The sequence below is a fragment of the Onychostoma macrolepis genome, chromosome 05 (genome assembly GCF_012432095.1).
Source record: "Onychostoma macrolepis isolate SWU-2019 chromosome 05, ASM1243209v1, whole genome shotgun sequence".
NCBI lineage: Eukaryota > Metazoa > Chordata > Actinopteri > Cypriniformes > Cyprinidae > Onychostoma > Onychostoma macrolepis.
The window spans coordinates 12,159,126-12,175,985 of record NC_081159.1 but is presented as its reverse complement, the minus strand read 5'-3'; the positions used below and the strand labels follow the sequence as shown (position 1 = coordinate 12,175,985).

The 16,860-nt window shown below is 36.4% G+C and overlaps 1 protein-coding gene across 2 annotated transcripts in view; it reads left to right on the top strand.

Annotated features, from left to right (window-relative positions):
- Positions 1-16,860, top strand: part of tmem8b (transmembrane protein 8B) — a 139,864-nt gene that overhangs the window by 87,974 nt on the left and 35,030 nt on the right. For both annotated transcript variants that reach the window (XM_058777690.1, XM_058777691.1), the window contains exon 6: positions 14,900-15,279. In XM_058777690.1, the coding sequence (XP_058633673.1) occupies positions 14,900-15,279 (380 nt within the window). The remainder of the gene's footprint in view (positions 1-14,899; positions 15,280-16,860) is intronic.

The following is a 16,860-nucleotide window of genomic DNA, read 5'->3' as shown; positions in this document are numbered from 1 at the left end:
ATCATTATGAAATAAATTTTTTTCTCTAATACACACTGGACACAATTAACGGCACCCTTTAATTCAATACTTTTTGAAACCTCCATTTGCCAGTTTAACAGCTCTAAATTTTCTCCTATAATGCCTGATGAGGTTAGAGAACACCTGACAAGAGATCAGAGACCATTCCTTCATCCAGAATCACTCCAGACCCTTTAGATTCCCAGCTCCATGTTGGTGCTTCTTCTCTTCAGTTCACCCACTCATTTTCTATAGGGTTCAGGTCAGAGGACTGGAATGGCCGTAGCAGAAGCATGGTTTTGTGCTCAGTGACCCATTTTTGTGTTGTTTTTGAGGTTTGTGTTTGGATTATTGTAAGGTTGGAAGATCCAAACATGGCCCATTATAAGATTTCTAACAGAGTCAGTCACTTATTGATTTTTTTATCTGTTGGTATTTGATAGAATCCATGATGCTATGTGTCTAAACAAGATGTCCAGGAATCATCAAAAATACAGCAGTATATTTCATTGTACTCATGGGGTACTTTTTATCCCTGTGTTCACCAAACCCATCTTGAGTGTTTGCTGCTAAAAAGCTCATTTTTCATCTGACCATTGAAGCCAGACCCATTCGAAGTTCCAGTCGTGTCTGATAACTGAATGTGCTGGAGTTTGATTTTGGATGAGCTAGGAGAATTTTAGTTAAATGCAGAGCACAAATTCTGCACTGTAAAAAGTGATAAGTTGACTTAACTTAAAAAAATTGAGGAAACCTGTTGCCTTAAAATTTTTAAGTAAATGATAATTAAAAAAAATAAGTTATTTTAATTGTCAAGTTCACTTAACTTTTTTTTTTTTTTTAATTATTATGTACGTAATAATTTTAAGGCAACGGGTTTCCTCAATTTTCTTAAGTTAAGTCAACTTTCACTTTTTAAGGTGTGAGTATGGGTCGTACTTGGTCATATGTCACTTTCACTTTCAATTTCATTAAGGGAATTTGGGCTTTGTTTTCCCTCCTATTTATATTTCTGTGAAACAGAAAGCCATGGCTGGATGATTTCATGTTCATAATCACCCTGGAGTGCTCAAAATTGTGAATATGAATGGGAATAGAATGAGATATTTTACTCATAAGAATTTCTAGGGGTGCCAATAATTGTGTCCAACGGGTATTTGAGAAAAACATTTATTTCATAATGATATATCCCCCCTTTTTAAATTCTTATTATCCAATGAAAGGTTAGATTTTTGTGAATTTGTTTAATAAAAGATCAAAAGGATTAACAATGCAGATTAATTTTCACAGCCTTCTTTTATCATATTTACCAAGGGTGCCAATAATTTTGGCCATGACTGTATGTGTGTATGTGTGCACACATTAGATGATCTTACATAAGTTATTCTTTATTATTAGTATGAATATGGTGTGTGGTGTAATTAGTATAATTTAGGATCCATAAGCAGTGTGATGAATATGGAAGTATTTGAAAGCAGCATAAGCTGTTGTTTGGGAAATATGAGTGCCACAAAGAAGGCCTGTAGTTTCCCCTACTGTCTCTCTTCCCATTTGAATTCAGAAATGAAGTATGTCATGGAAATTTCACCTTAGTGTGACTGGAACAGAAATTCCCAGAATCTCATGATTGGTCACGATATATCCATCAAGTGTGACTTTGTTCAGATTTACACAGAATGTCTTGTTGCTATGTGCTTTCTAGTTTCCACAAAAGAAAACTTAAATGAATTTCATTGTGACACAGTGGTGTCCTAACAACAAGAAAATAGGAATTCATGCCTTGTTTTTTCAAACAACTTACATTCAAAGGAAAATAAGGCGATTATAGTTCATGCTATGCTGATGTGAATGTTTGGCTTGCAGGCTTGTTCGCTGTAAATGGCATTTTATGTGCTGCAGAATACTGAACACATCTTTAAACAGCCTGGTAATTTAAAGAACCAACATGCAACTCATGCAAACTCATGACCACCATAAAAATACACCTATTTTTCATTCTTCCTCCATAACAGGCTCATTTCACCGGAGTACAGATTAAAACGCCTGTAATTAATAAAGAAATTGCTTATCACAGCTTGTGTGTTGCTGCACGACTTTAAACTATTCCAAAAATATAACTCTTAATTTGTGTGCTTTTTCTTTTCTTTTCTTTTCTTTTCTTTTCTTTTCTTTTCTTTTCTTTTCTTTTCTTTTCTTTTTTCCCTTTTCTTTTCTTTTCTTTTCTTTTCTTTAATTTTACTTTCTTGATTGTTAAATTAATTTCACTATTCTCCACTAACAGTAGAATAGTCCAGCTAAAACATACAAATCAGTTAGAACAAGGGCCACTTGCTCCTTAATTAAATATTCATTGGCCGGGGTGCTGAAAAATAAAATTACACATGCCATGAATACAAAAAAATAAGGGCTTTCCAATTTGAGCAGAAAAGTTGATAAAGAAAGCACATGTGTTTTAGGCTGATAAGCCTCCGTTTGACACTGGCCCTCCTGCCATTTATTGTTATGGTGGTGCATGGGTGAGAATTAAAAACAGAAAAGAAAGAAATTTTAATGGCCAAAAGAAGCAAAAGAAAAGAAGTCTAACCTTATACAACCACGTCTCTGCAGGAGCCCGCGTCTCAGCTGGGGGAAAAAAACTTCCATGCGCCTGTTGACCCATCGTTATCAGGACTCTGTGGAATCAAAGAGCCAATTAAAAAGGATTTAGAGTGTGCTTCATTTCCCACTCATGTTAGTGAACAGCATGAGAAATATTGTGCATGCCGTACTGAAGCAGCACAGGCAGACGGGGAGAGCAGCAGACACGGACTGACAGGAGACTGCCTAGCAGCTGAAAAACAGTTGAGTTTTGTTGTAAATATTCAATGAGTAATCTTGTGTCAAATAGCAGATGAAGGTGATTCATCTTCCCAAAATATTCTTGGTTTACTTTTATCTTTTTGCCTCTTTGTGCCTGAACACCTCATGCATTAAACTTTAAAGCGACTCTGTGCAGACAGGCGTCCTGCATTAGCCTGCAAAGATATTTAATAATAACCCCATCCATCTTACGAGATAGAAGATGACCTTGTTTAACATCGTTTTGAGATAACGGTCAGATGTTGGGAAGAGCTTTTCATCCCCTCTGACAATAAAGCCTGGACAGGCATGATTGCTTTTTTCGGTATGGCACAGAAATCCCTGTAAGTAGTGTTGTCAGGAAGATGTCTACAGCGAGAGGAATTGTGTCGGCTACAGAAGGACAGAGCACCTGCCTACGCCCCTGTGTCTTGGTGGATCACATCAGTGCATTTGCTAATCTTCTGGGAGTCGAGAGATAGTGAAAGCAGCAATTTCTCTGTGGATGTACGCAGTGTTTGTCCTAGAAAGCTTGAAAGCGTGTTTTCTCAACCTTTACATTGCTCTGCCTGTGACTAACGTCTTCTCAGCGAGAGTCCCTTGAGGACTGGAGTTTCCAGAATGTGGTAATATGATTTTCATTTATTACACAGCTCTGTGGAAAGCTTGACTCTTTTTGGTCAGTCCTGGTGGTCAAATGACCTCAAATATTTCATATTTCACCATTGTTCATGCCAACATACTGTCACTGCTCTCATATCTCTTGTATCATGTTGCAAATTACTTATATTTAAAATAGGCCTAACATTTTTGTGTTCTTTTTATAAGCAGAAGATTTAAGACGAAGGACAAGATAATAACAAATTTAAAAAATAATAATAATAATTAAACTCGGATCATTTCGATACGTAGTCTCTGCTTTGTTGAAGTCTGTAAATTATCATACATTTTATCAGTGCCCTAGGAATCAATCCTGTTACCTTGGTGTTACTAATATCATCTTGTACATTAGAGCTACAGGAGGGCAAAAACTGTAAAGATGTTTTTGAATGTGGGTTTATTTTTTAGGAAAATAAAAGCTTGGTGATAGAAACATTGATGTTTGCATCAGTATCCCTGCCAGTAGCTGAAGTAATTTGTCATTTTCAATTGTGTTGCTGACAGTGACAGATGCAGACTAGTTTTTACAGAATAAAACACCTGCTATCTATTTATTACACCATTTTTTTTTTTTCAGATTAATGATCATATTGTCTTTCACATGTCCAAAGGTAGTACTCTTGTGTATAATGGATGATTTCCCCCCTTTATTAAGGTTTGTAACTCAGAGTATATAGTCACAGTACACAAGCTTTGTGATAAACTTTGAACACAACAGTAATTTCTGTCTATCTTATGTTAGCCTTCAGTAATGTCTCCATTATGGCCTTCTACTGTAAGAAATGTCATTGCTGTTGTCGTAACTTTATTACTTTCTCCTGTTGCAGTTCAGTATACAGAGACTGTTATTAAGCCATTTGGATGTTTATTCCCCAAAGTACCACAATTGGTTGAAAGTTAAAAATTGTAGTTTATTGATTTAATTCTATCGAATTAGATTGATTTAATTAAAAGTTTCAAACATTATTTTGATGAGTTCTGTTGGCAATAATGTTAATCATTACATTAGCTTAATATTGTGTGTAATTCTAACTCAAATTTCCCTGTTATTTTTTATTTTATTTTAAAAAGTTGGAACATTGAAATAGTCTTGATGACTTTGAGATGTGGGTAGTGGTTTTCTAGTTCCCAGCATGTCTTAGACTCTTTAAAATGCGTCCAAGAGTTTTACACATTGGTCTGTTATTGTGGGGACATTTCCATGCCCCAAAACATGACATGGCGGAAAACAAAACGTAACTGGTTCACTGTAAATAATGAATCATGGGTCTTGTAATTTTCATTAAAACAATTAAGGTGATAATTAAAAATAGTGAGTATATTTCATTAAAGAAATTGTGATTCAGTGTTGTATAGAAAATATTGAGGACTTTATATTAATAAAACCAAGAGATGTGTTTTCCTCATTTTTTTTTTAAAGGAAACTTAAGCAGTTTTGAGGCTTGAATTGTGGAACTGATTAAACTAAAAAAAAAATAATAATAAGGAAAGAAGGCTACCTATTTATTTTAAGAGAATTAGCTCAATTTTCAGTTTTATTTTAGAGGTGATTGTTAGTTCCCAGCATGCTTTGCATATGGCTGGATATGGAGAGTACATTTGAAATTAAATGCTATTTTATGTGTTTTTGAGTGAAGGGAAACATCTATTAATGTTTAATGTTCAGTTATGTTTGCCATTTAAAAGAGTTTCCATTGTGCAGTGCAATCCTTACCATTGTGCAGAAGAGTAGAGATTATGGTTATTATGGATACTACTCCTATAAGGCATTAAGCCTTGTTTAATGAGCAGTAGCTTTGCTAGTGCTAGTGCAGTACTTTCCAGTATTTCTCAAGTATGTTCCTACTTCAGCTGTTTGGCTGTATACAGTCTTTTAAATGTACAAAATAACTCAAAGTCAAATACAAACAGGCCTCGCTCAAAATCACAGATTTTGAGGATCAACTTAAAATAAATGAGCACATTTCACAAATTATATTAAATTCATTGTGTCATAGATTAATTCATTTAGGAGATTTTACATGATTTATTCAAGTAGATTCCATTAAAAAATTCAAGCCTTAAAAACTCGTTCCATTTTTTTTTTTTTTTACAGTGAATTGCTTTACCTGACAGTCATGTGGCCTATGGGCGGTCCTTGGCCATTCAAAGCTGCCAAGGTTCACAGACCTTCTGCCATCAGTCTGGAGGTGTGGGTACACGAGACTAACACTAATTTGACTTCATATCCAAATCCAGTACTACTTGTTCAAATAACTATATTAAGATACATTTATGATACATTTAGTTAAGATACATTTTAACTGAAATAGATCAGATTAATTATTTACAGAACCACAACTCAATTAGTTGGAACAGCTTTTTTTGATCAATCAACTTATTTTATTATTATTATTATTATTATTATTTTGTAGTTTGTTGGTTAAATATAATTTAGATAGAAGAATTTAAACAAACTGTTGTTACTTTTTGTTGAGCCAAAATGTGTGGTTCTGTAGTGCTATCAGAACATGAATCTGCTTGTTTTAAGCATCCCAACCACCCCGTAAGAGCAATATTGACTCATCCAGTGGTGTGACAGGATTATATGGTATATTTGTTGCTACCAATGGCAGACGTGTGGAATGTGTGTGGGATCTCGTTCGAAAACAGCAATTCTGTTTGTGGTGGAGAAATACACCATCAAATTAGAAGGTGGTTACTGGTTACCTGTTTGACAGCGTTATTTGGCACCCTTAGTCATCTCTGCCAGAGACTTGAGGACTTTGAGAAATTGAAGGAGCTTCAGGTTAGTGCAATACTTTTGTGCTAAGATTTCAATGAATTTCTGAATCAAGTTGGCTACACAAGGGTATGTTTTTATCAAAACTCCCACTCACAACACAGAAAGCAAAGGTCTTGCAAAAAGCAAACACTTGTGCTTGTTAGTCACTGGTTGCATTTTTAACCTGTGCTTTTAGTGAGCGTGAATAGAATGAACATCACAGTGGGCCTGACGCATGTCCCACAGAGGACCAGCGCTTCTGTGAGCTCAAGACCTCAGTCACAGTATGTACATACAGAAGAGTTTGTGGAAGGCAGAACACTTCCAATCCACTGTAGCAACTAAGGCTTTTAACAAGTGACTGGGAGCTCAGGTTGAATGTTGTTGTGAATGCAGCAGACAGTTGCTCAGTTTCTCTCTGTTGTTTTCCTCAAGATTGCAGAGGTGTTGCACTTCCTCGTCTTTTGATCTTGATTGTCATGTTCTGTTTGTTACAGACTTGCTTTCATCAGTGGATTGTGTTTTAATTTGGAAATAACAGGAGAAGTGTTTTTCATTTGTTATAGTGTTGCCACATATACAGTGGTTTGAGGTTTTCAGACACGTCCTTCCGTAATACACCTGGTAGCTCAGACACCTTGAACTTGTGAAGTATACTTTGAAGTGCAAGTGTCGGATGTTGTACAATAGGTGCTATCAGTGGAATAAGGGAAGTATTGTTCTCCTTCTCAACAGAAGGCCGGAGCCCATTGTACAGCTGGAAAGGTACATTGGGCTTCCTCAAAATGATTTCTAATGCAAGCCTGGGGCAAGGGCTTTTCATATCCTTTACTCTTGAAGAATATGGAAAGGTCACATTGAAAGTCAGCTTTCTATGCATCATACATGCCAAAGGCAGCTTTTACACTATACATGACCAGTCTTTCTATAGCATAGCAGTAATAGTAAAAAAAAATAAATGGATTATAGCTGTAATTATACCTGTGATGGTAAAGATGAATTCTCAGCAGCCATGCATTTTTTCAGGATTCTTTTATGTTTTTAAAACAGCATTTATTTAATAGAAACAGAAAGACATTATAAATGTCTTTACTGTCCCTTCTGATTAATTAAATGTGTCACTGGTGATTAACAGCTTGTGTGTGTTTGTATATATATATATTTAGTCTCAGAGATGCTTTTGTCTGAATTTCTTTGGTGTTGAGCCTGAGGAATTATTTGAATGATGAATTATCAGGGAGTGTTTGGCAGATTATCAGCATTGCTTGTGGCATACTGCATTGTAAAATCTGAAAATCTTTACAAGTCCTCATTAACAAGCTTTCCTTCTTTCTTTCACAAATTTCTGTGTGTGATGTGCCTGCCAAATCTGTATAGTGTCAAACAAGAACATTTATGTTCTGTTTCCTGTTTTTTATTGATCTTTCCTCTATAAGATTGTACTATTTTCCTGAGCATCAAAGTCAAATGTTGTCAATTTGTGAATTTTTTGTGTGGAACATTGTATGTGTGCTCTTCTGAGACACCTTAAGCCTGACAAATTATGTCTTGCAATGATGCATTGTGGTAATTAATAATTACAACAGATGGTGATAGATCATGATGATGAAATTAAAAACACAGTAAATTGTTCAGATAAGAACATCTGCTATTTCTGAAAATGGCCTCTTCATCAATATTTTACATTTTCTCCCAATGAAGGCTACCATAAATGGTGTTCATTCATCTGTTCGTTTTCTGACTCTCAAAACCTTCAGAAGTACATCAGCTGGAATGTTTTTTATCCCCTTCTATTATTACAGAGTATGTTGAAGCATTTGATCTTGTCTCACATGTTGTGCTATTTGATGAAACCTAAATTGGTTTTGAAAAGAAAATAGATTTACATTTGAATACAGCTTAAGGGTCCTCAAGTTTTGAAATAGTTTGTACCTACAGTATTAATGCAAAGGAATGAATAGTACTTAAGTAAAAGTAGCACCTTTTAATTTTCTGCTGAAGAGAAAGGCATCTGTGCAAGTCTCCTGTTCAATATACTCTCTTAAACCTTTCCCTTCTCATAGAATAGTTACCATAGCAATACAGCAGGAGTTATTTCCTCTCTCCGCTGTTTTACTTGACCTCCACCAGAGGCCATCTCAGAAGAGGACCTAAATCGCCTCTGATTCTGAAGAGAGACTCCTGCATAATTTCTACTGTAGTACAGTCATGTGTATCATAGATGCACCCAGCCTCATGATTGGGGGTGTGACTTGCTCTGGTAGGAGTCTGGGGGAGGAATATGCTTGAGGAACATGTACCAACCACCCACATCTCATCTGTCCACTCCTCTCATTCATCTCCTCACACCACTGTGGGAGTTTAATGAACATCTCAGCTTGTGCTCAACTGTAAGATCTGACCTTTTCCGCTATTTCTGAAACAGCGTACTTTCAATATTATATTATGCTGTGCTTGTGGTTTTCACATTAATCACACCTAGTGGGTGCAGCATTCAGTCAGAGACAGATAGACTGGTTGATGAACCGATAGACAGACGAACATAGATAGATAGATAGATAGATAGATAGATAGATAGATAGATAGCTAGATAGCTAGATAGATAGATAGATAGATAGATAGATAGATAGATAGATAGATAGATAGATAGATAGATAGATAGATAGATAGATAGATAGATAGATAGATAGATAGATAGACGGATGGACGGAGGGATGGATAGGTAGACAGAGGGGCAGATGAACATTTAGGTGAAATGATAGATAGATAGATAGATAGATAGATAGATAGATAGATAGATAGATAGATAGATAGATAGATAGATAGATAGATGGATAGATGGATAGACATGCATAGATGGATGGATGGAGGGACAGATGGACATTTCAATGGATAGATAGATAGATAGATAGATAGATAGATAGATAGATAGATAGATAGATAGATAGATAGATAGATAGATAGATAGATAGATAGATAGATAGATAGATAGATAGATAGATAGATAGATAGATAGATAGATAGATGGATGGACGGAGGGACGAAGGGACGGAGGGACAGATGGAATTGATAGATGCGTGGATTGACAGATGGATGGATGGACAGATACAGATTAATAGAAAGTTATACGGACAGACAGACATAGAGATCGGTGGATGGATGGATGGATGGATGTATAGATAGTCGATTTTGAAAGTATGTAGTTTTTCACATCCCTAATGGATGGATGGATGGCAATATGAAAGAAGGAAAAGAAATGAGTGCTCAGTAGCCCAGCAACCTGTTTCCTCAGTAACAGATATTGGCTTGTTAATCTCAGTGACATTATTCACTCTTTTCACACTGCATTTGAATCAATACTGAGCCCAGCACACTGTCATCAGAAAGCAGCATGTGCACACCAGGCTTTATTGGTGCTCCATGTAGTAAGAGAAACAATGAGGAAGAAAAACAGAAACAATAACATGGTGGACAGCCGTGGCAGAAATGACCACTCGCTCCATCAGAGACGCACAGATAATGGGGTCATTTCAGTAACTCAGCATGAGAGACAAGTTGCACTCTCACTCTGCGTTCAGCATGATGTTTTCTTTGTTTTCTTTGTTTTTCATCATCACTACACAAACATTTTGACCTTTTGTGTGCTTTTACGATCGACTTGTTGCAAGATACTGGGGACTCAAGTGAAGGATGAATTGAAGAACTGATGCTAGAATCAATCCACCAATAATACACCAGCATCATTCATTGAACACTAACATTGAACACATTTCAAACTTCAAGAAATCACTTGAAACAAACACATTTATCAGCAGAGGTGAGTGCAATGAATTCAATGTTACATAAAAGTACAGGTTTGTTCTCCCAGGCACTCCATGTCTCCACTAATTTGTGCAACATTTGATCATACATATTAGCAGTGTCATTAAAATGGTACTTAGCTAAACTGAGCCTGCATTAGCCGTAAGCACTAGTTAAGAAGTGAAACTTTGATCCAACTCGGTCTCAGGGAGGAAATCTCGGGGCCCTAGAAGGCAGTTTTGCATGCATTTACATCACCATATGCTGGGTTCACGAAACGGTCGGAAGCCCAACTTGTTGAAGCTGAAGTTTGTTCCCAGAAAGTGTAATATTAAGCCTTGGTGGTCCAAAGATAACGCCTCAGGAAATGTATTCTAGACACATCTGACAAAAATGCCTCTTCTTTGTTTTGCGTTCGGTTGTGATTCTGACATTGAGTGAGAAATGAACAAACATTTGCTGACAGTCACAAGTGAACAACATGGTGGAGTCTGTTTGCAGTGATCTGATGGTAGTACATTGCTGGAAAAGCTCTGTGCTGGCTTCAGTGTCAGGGTCTGTAGGTCTCCAGGAGTGGATTTCCTGAAAAATACATATAGGCCTACTGCTTGTGCTTTTCCTGAGGATTTTTTCCCTCTGCTTGACGACGTCATGTCAGTCTGTCAGTATCAACACTTTTAACTGTTGTGAGATGTTGTGAGGCCCTCAAGAGAGACGTGTTACTGCAGATGAATTCAGCTTAATCTCTGAGTGAATATCCAGTGGGAGGTGAGGAACTTTTTTCCCTTAGTGTTTAAAGGTACCTGTGAAAAGCTGCACTGAATGTAGCCTCCCTTGACGAATACATCACACGGCTTTTAAATCCTTTATGTGCCCACAGAGCTGTTGATAAAAGCAGCCTGTACATAACAGCCCATATGTGTAGGCTGTGTGTGATTTGGCTAGCATGGCTGTGGCTAACATGGACTGCATTTGACCCTAAAACACACCTTCCATTCCTTCTGAGCATATTGACATGAAAAGAAATGCCTTTTTATTTCTGTTTTTGCTTGTAACTAGCTTGATATACAGTATTGATATCCCTCAAAATAAGACTTGTTCACATTTGGTTATTTGCCGATGTGCACTTTTGACCAAAAACAAAAACAAAACAAAAACAAAAAAAAAAGGAAAAAGAGAAAGAAAGAAAGAAAGAAAGAAGATCAGACAGTGTATGCAGGTGCGTCGGTGCTAGTATTACCCTGGTATGTATTCTTGCTTATTTGTTTTTTGTTTTTTTATGATGTATTTGTGTTTATATATATATACTACCATTCAAATGTCAGTCCTTTTTTTGATAGAAAATAATGTTTATTCAGCAAAGATAAAATTTATATTGAAATTACAGTGAATACATTTAAAAAGATTTGTATTTCAAATAAATGCTGAACTTTTGAACTTTCAAATCACTATTTCCACAAAATGTTTTCAACATTGATAATAATAAGAAATGTTTCTTGATCAGCAAATCAGCATATCAAAATGATTTCAGAAGGATCATGTGACACTGAAGCCTGGAGTAATGATGCTGAAAATTCAGCTTTGCCATTACAGGAATAAATCACATTTAAAAAATATATTCACATAAAACAGTTATTTTACTGTATTTATCAATTAAATAAATATGCGCTAATGGAGCATAAGAGACTTCTTTCAAACATTAAAAAAAATTACTCACCCTAAACTTGGTAGTATTTATTTATTTATGCACACTTAACAAATTAAAGGCTTACAAAATGTATATAAGATGATATTTAATGATTTCCCTCATCCTGTGGTGAACAGTTAATATTATTTGTGTGGAGATCATCATCATCTTGATAACACATGACAGTGTCATCCCATAAATCATCTACAGTTTAATTGGTGTGCAACTACTGTAAACTAATTTAGTGCAAATCCATCATAATCGAAATTGTTTTCCACATTTGTTTTCCTCAAACATCAGGGAACACTGGATTGTGTTGAGCTATTTTCAGAAATGCAAGTATGCATAGAGTTATATATTTTCATGAGAAACTCTTGCCAGGAAAGCCACTTTGACATTGTTATGTGCTTATTGGATGTTTGGTTGCTAGGTAACCATCTCTTGACAAAGAAATCTCTGACACTTTCCCTTTATATTGTTCCACATCTATATCTAAATAGACAATGGTAAGTTAGAGAATGAGTCAGGGAATCCTGATACAGTTATAGCGTTATTTTCGCAGCCTGAGCTGTACATATACAGCTGCGGGGCCTGTGACCAAACAGGTGCTGAATAGAGCACATGATGGCACATCCTCATCCTGAACCAGACGGCATGTGTAAGTGCAAGCCCTCAAAGATGTCACCTTTTGTCCATCATTGCTTTTTGTCAGCAAGTATTATAATGACATTTTATGGCAAAATAGATGTAATTACAGAGGAGCAAAAAGGGTTGATTTGATCAGACGGCGAGGGCTTATAAACACTGCAGGATTTGCGTACTAATCAGGCATGCCAGGTTCTGTTGAGATGTTTCTGCCAATTTCACCCTTCAGTGACAAATTGTTTACTTTAATTTATTTATTTTTTTTGGTGCATGTTTAAGTATGTGTGTGTATATGTGTGCATTTGTGTGTGTGTGTGTGTGCATACAGCTTTCAAATGTTTGGGGTCTGTGTTTTTTTATGGTTTCGAGAGTAGTTTTTTATACTCATCAAGGCTGTATTTATTTGATCAAAAATACAGTAAAACAGTAATATTTTGAATATGTGACCCTGGACCACAAAACCAGTCTTAAGTCGCTGGGGCCATTTGTTGCAATAGCCAAAAATACATTGTATGGATCAAAATTATCAAATTTTCTTTTATGCCAAAAATCATTAGGATATTAAGTAAAGATCATGTTCCATGAAGATATTTTGTAAATTTCCTACAGTAAATATATTAAAACTTAATTTTTGATTAGTAATGTGCATTGCTAAGGACTTCATTGGGACAACTTTAAAGGCAATTTTCTCAACCCTCAGATTCCAGATTTTAAAATAGTTGTCTCTCGGTCAAATATTGTCCTATTCTAACAAACCATGCATCAATTGAAAGCTTATTTATTCAGCTTTCAGATGATGTATTAACCTCAATTTAAAAAAAAAAGACTCTTGACTGGTTTTGTGGTCCAGTGTCACATATTATTTTAAAATGTAATTTTAAAAATTGTTTTCTATGTGAATATATTGTAAAATGTACTATATTAATGACATCATTACTCCAGTATTTATTGTCACATGATTCTTTAGAAATCATTCTAATATGCTGATTTGCTGATCAAGAAGCGTTTCTTATTATCAGCAATGTTGAAAACAGTACTGCTTAATATTTTTGTGGAAACTCTGATACATTTATTTTTATCAGGATTCTTTGATAAATAGAAAGTTCAAAAGAACAGAATTAATTTGAAATTGACATCATTTGTAACATTATAAATGTCTGTACTGTCACTTTTGACCAATTCAGTCCATATTAATTAAAAAATAAAGTATACTACATGGTACTCTCGACCCATAGTATAAATTATTGTTGATTCATATTCAGTAATTGTTAGATTGTGATCTCATTTATTATAATGAACATCAGTGATGAAATGTACATTCTGCACTCCTGTAATGTCATGCAGCATAAAACATTTGGGTCGCTAGAATCCAAGAGCTCGTCAGTGACTGACATTTAATTACCCCACCCAGCAATGATCCACTTTTGAGCATAATGGGCTTTCTCATCAGGACTGGTTTTGGATTGTGGATATGTAAAAAAAAAAAAAAAAAACCTTAATCAAAAGTGATGACTATTGGAAACATTCCCTCATGACTGGCTCAATGGCTGGATGTAAAATGAAACTGAAAGAGTTTTAGTAGGAGAGCAAGATACGTACTGTAAGTGATAACACAGCAAACAGAGCTGTGGGGGGAAAGCGACCTGGCATTTCAATAATGATACCATTTCCACCTGATTCACTGCATTTTGCAATAATCGTGGGTGAGAAGAGAAATATGATTGTAAAACTCCTGAGTCCTCAGTAGCATAACTGAACGTTCACACCCTGAGGCAATCAGGAAACAATGAGATATGTGGAGAATTTCCTTATTGTCCTCATCAGTGCCAATTAGTTATCTCAATTCTGCAGCATTGTTTTGCAAATTTACAAGTGTGTTCCATAATCCTGTCTTAATTTACAAAGTACCATGTTACAACAAAGCCCACAATTAAAGGATGTTAAGAACAATCATGAACTCGTTTTTATGTGGTTTGGGACTTACTGTTTTTGTATTGCAAAAAATCAGTCACTATTTGCATGAAGACTTTAAACTCCAAATGCAAGTGTTTAAACTGTGTGTGTGGCATGAAAGTTGCGTAGAGCTGAGAGACCTATTAAAGGAAATATGATAAAACAGACGTTCCCTCGGCCATTCTGTGGTCCTGCATAAAACACAATACACACCCCACTCAGATCATTTCAGACTACATAGATGCTCAGCAATCATTTGGCCTGTCATCTCACCGCAGACATCTAAGCATATGCATGAAACAGAAAAAAAGTATGTCTCTGCTGAAATGCTAGTTAGATCTAGCACAAAGAGACAGGAATGACAGGAAGATGCTTTTAGCCCCAGAGTAACCTGAGTAGAGAGTTTGAGCTGTCAGCTTCAGTCAAGGGATTCGTCAGAGTTCAAGACATCTTTATTTCACATCTCTCATAACTAGCTCTACCTTCAAGTTCCTCAGTGGAAACGTGCGCTGTCCCAATTTTAAACAACTCCTTTGATCTTTTCTCTGCAGACTGTTCCAAGCCCAGTGTCTCCAAGGGCTCCTCAGCCATGAACATGCCCCAGTCATTTGGCACCGCGATGGGTTTCTCTCTATCAGAGACCTTGCCTGCTGCCAGCCTGCCTAACGTGCCCCAGAATGGTTCGGATCAAGGATCTCTGTTAACTGCTGAAGACAGCATCACTTACTTAGCACCCACGGCAGACACGAATAAATGCTGGCCTATCCGGCCAACACTGCGGAATGAACTGGACACATTTTCTGTTCATTTCTACATCTTCTTTGGGCCCAACATCTCCATTCCTCCAGACCGGGCAGCGATATTTGCCATCAACCTAATGCCGGTGCTGGATAGCGGAGGCGTCCTCAACATGGAGCTCAAACTCAATGTGGTGAGTTGGTTTAAATCTTACCAAAGGAGTTGTTTCTATCTATTGCATAAAATTAATTATTCCATGGTCTGTCTGAATACTGGATTCTGATTGGCTGGCAGGTATGCAGTATAACCGTTTAATGCACAGGTAGTTCCAAGTCAGTTTAATCACCGTTCCATATTAATGCGCTGCTTTAATTGATGCACACTAACCAACACACATCACTCACACACGCACACACACACACACACACACAGAGAGAGAGAGAGAGAGAGAGAGAGAGGTTGGAGATCGCCGATTGTTTTGTTTTTTGCATAAAACTTTTTTTTTTTTCTTTTACAGTCTTCCTTTAACGGACGTTAATATAAGACAATACTGCAAAAACCGTTTACAGTCAAGCTGTTATATATTTATTGTCCAACATTCCTAATTTTTCTGTCATTAATTTAATTAATTTCATATGTTGGTATTAATTCAGTGTTTGTAGTGCTAACACTTGATCTTGAAATATTTTCAGCGAAACTGACATGGTTTCTAGAGAGTAAGGTTTTATGAAAAAAAGGGAAGACTTTAAAATAAAGTCTGTAAAATAAACTGTTAAAAGGATTTGATGATCACTAGTCTAGTGATTGTACGTTATTGTTGTCATCGTTCAGGCTGTATTTCAGTTTTAATGCACGGTTTTTTAAACAAAACAGCTGATATTTGCCATAGCAACAGCTAGAATCTAGTGGACAGCCGAGTCGCTTTCACCCCAAAATGGCGGAAGCGCAGGGCCCCGCTGTTGCAATTGAACATTCTACAGAGTTTCGCCTCTTGGTCTTCTAAACTCTTTGCTTATCCACATTTTTCTTGCCGTAAAAATGGGCGCGGCCAAAAAAATAAAATAAAATGGGCGCGGCCATTTGTAAATTCTATGGGTCTGGCTTCCAGTCTCATCCGCATCCAGCTATTTTTAGCTGTACGAAACAGTTAGTTTTGCCTCTTGATATTGAAAATTGGTGTGTCTAACTATATTATTTTAATGTATTATATTAATTATGAACACACTGGTTTGTAGTGCATACAGTTTTATCGTTTACTGCACATTGTTATTCTTCTCTTTATTTACCTATAGCAGCTAATGGACCGGAAGTCTCACCCATAGGCTTACTTCTGTGTTGAAGAAAAAGGTGGATACTAGGGGGCCGTTGAATGCTTGAATGTGATTGGCTGACGAACGTAAGGTGTGCAGTTATTTTCAGGGAAATGCGCGGCGAACATAGTTCCAGACAGGTCTTGACCGCATTACATGACCATATCACTTTGCCAAATTATTTGCGTTATTTCAAAGGTCCTTACAGCAAAAGAACCAAAATCCACAACGACACTGGCCAAACAAATAAATATAGTAAACAAAAGTATAAAAACGACAGATCATGTTCATGTTTTTGCCACAAAATTACGTTTTATTATGTACGGAAAGGACATACTCTATCTCTCCCGTTCTCTCTCCCTCACAGACAGTTTGCACACACGTTAACATAAGCGCTAATGTTAGCGCTACTCTGACGATTTTATCGTCAGTAACATAGTTTAACAACTTAAAAACTACATGAC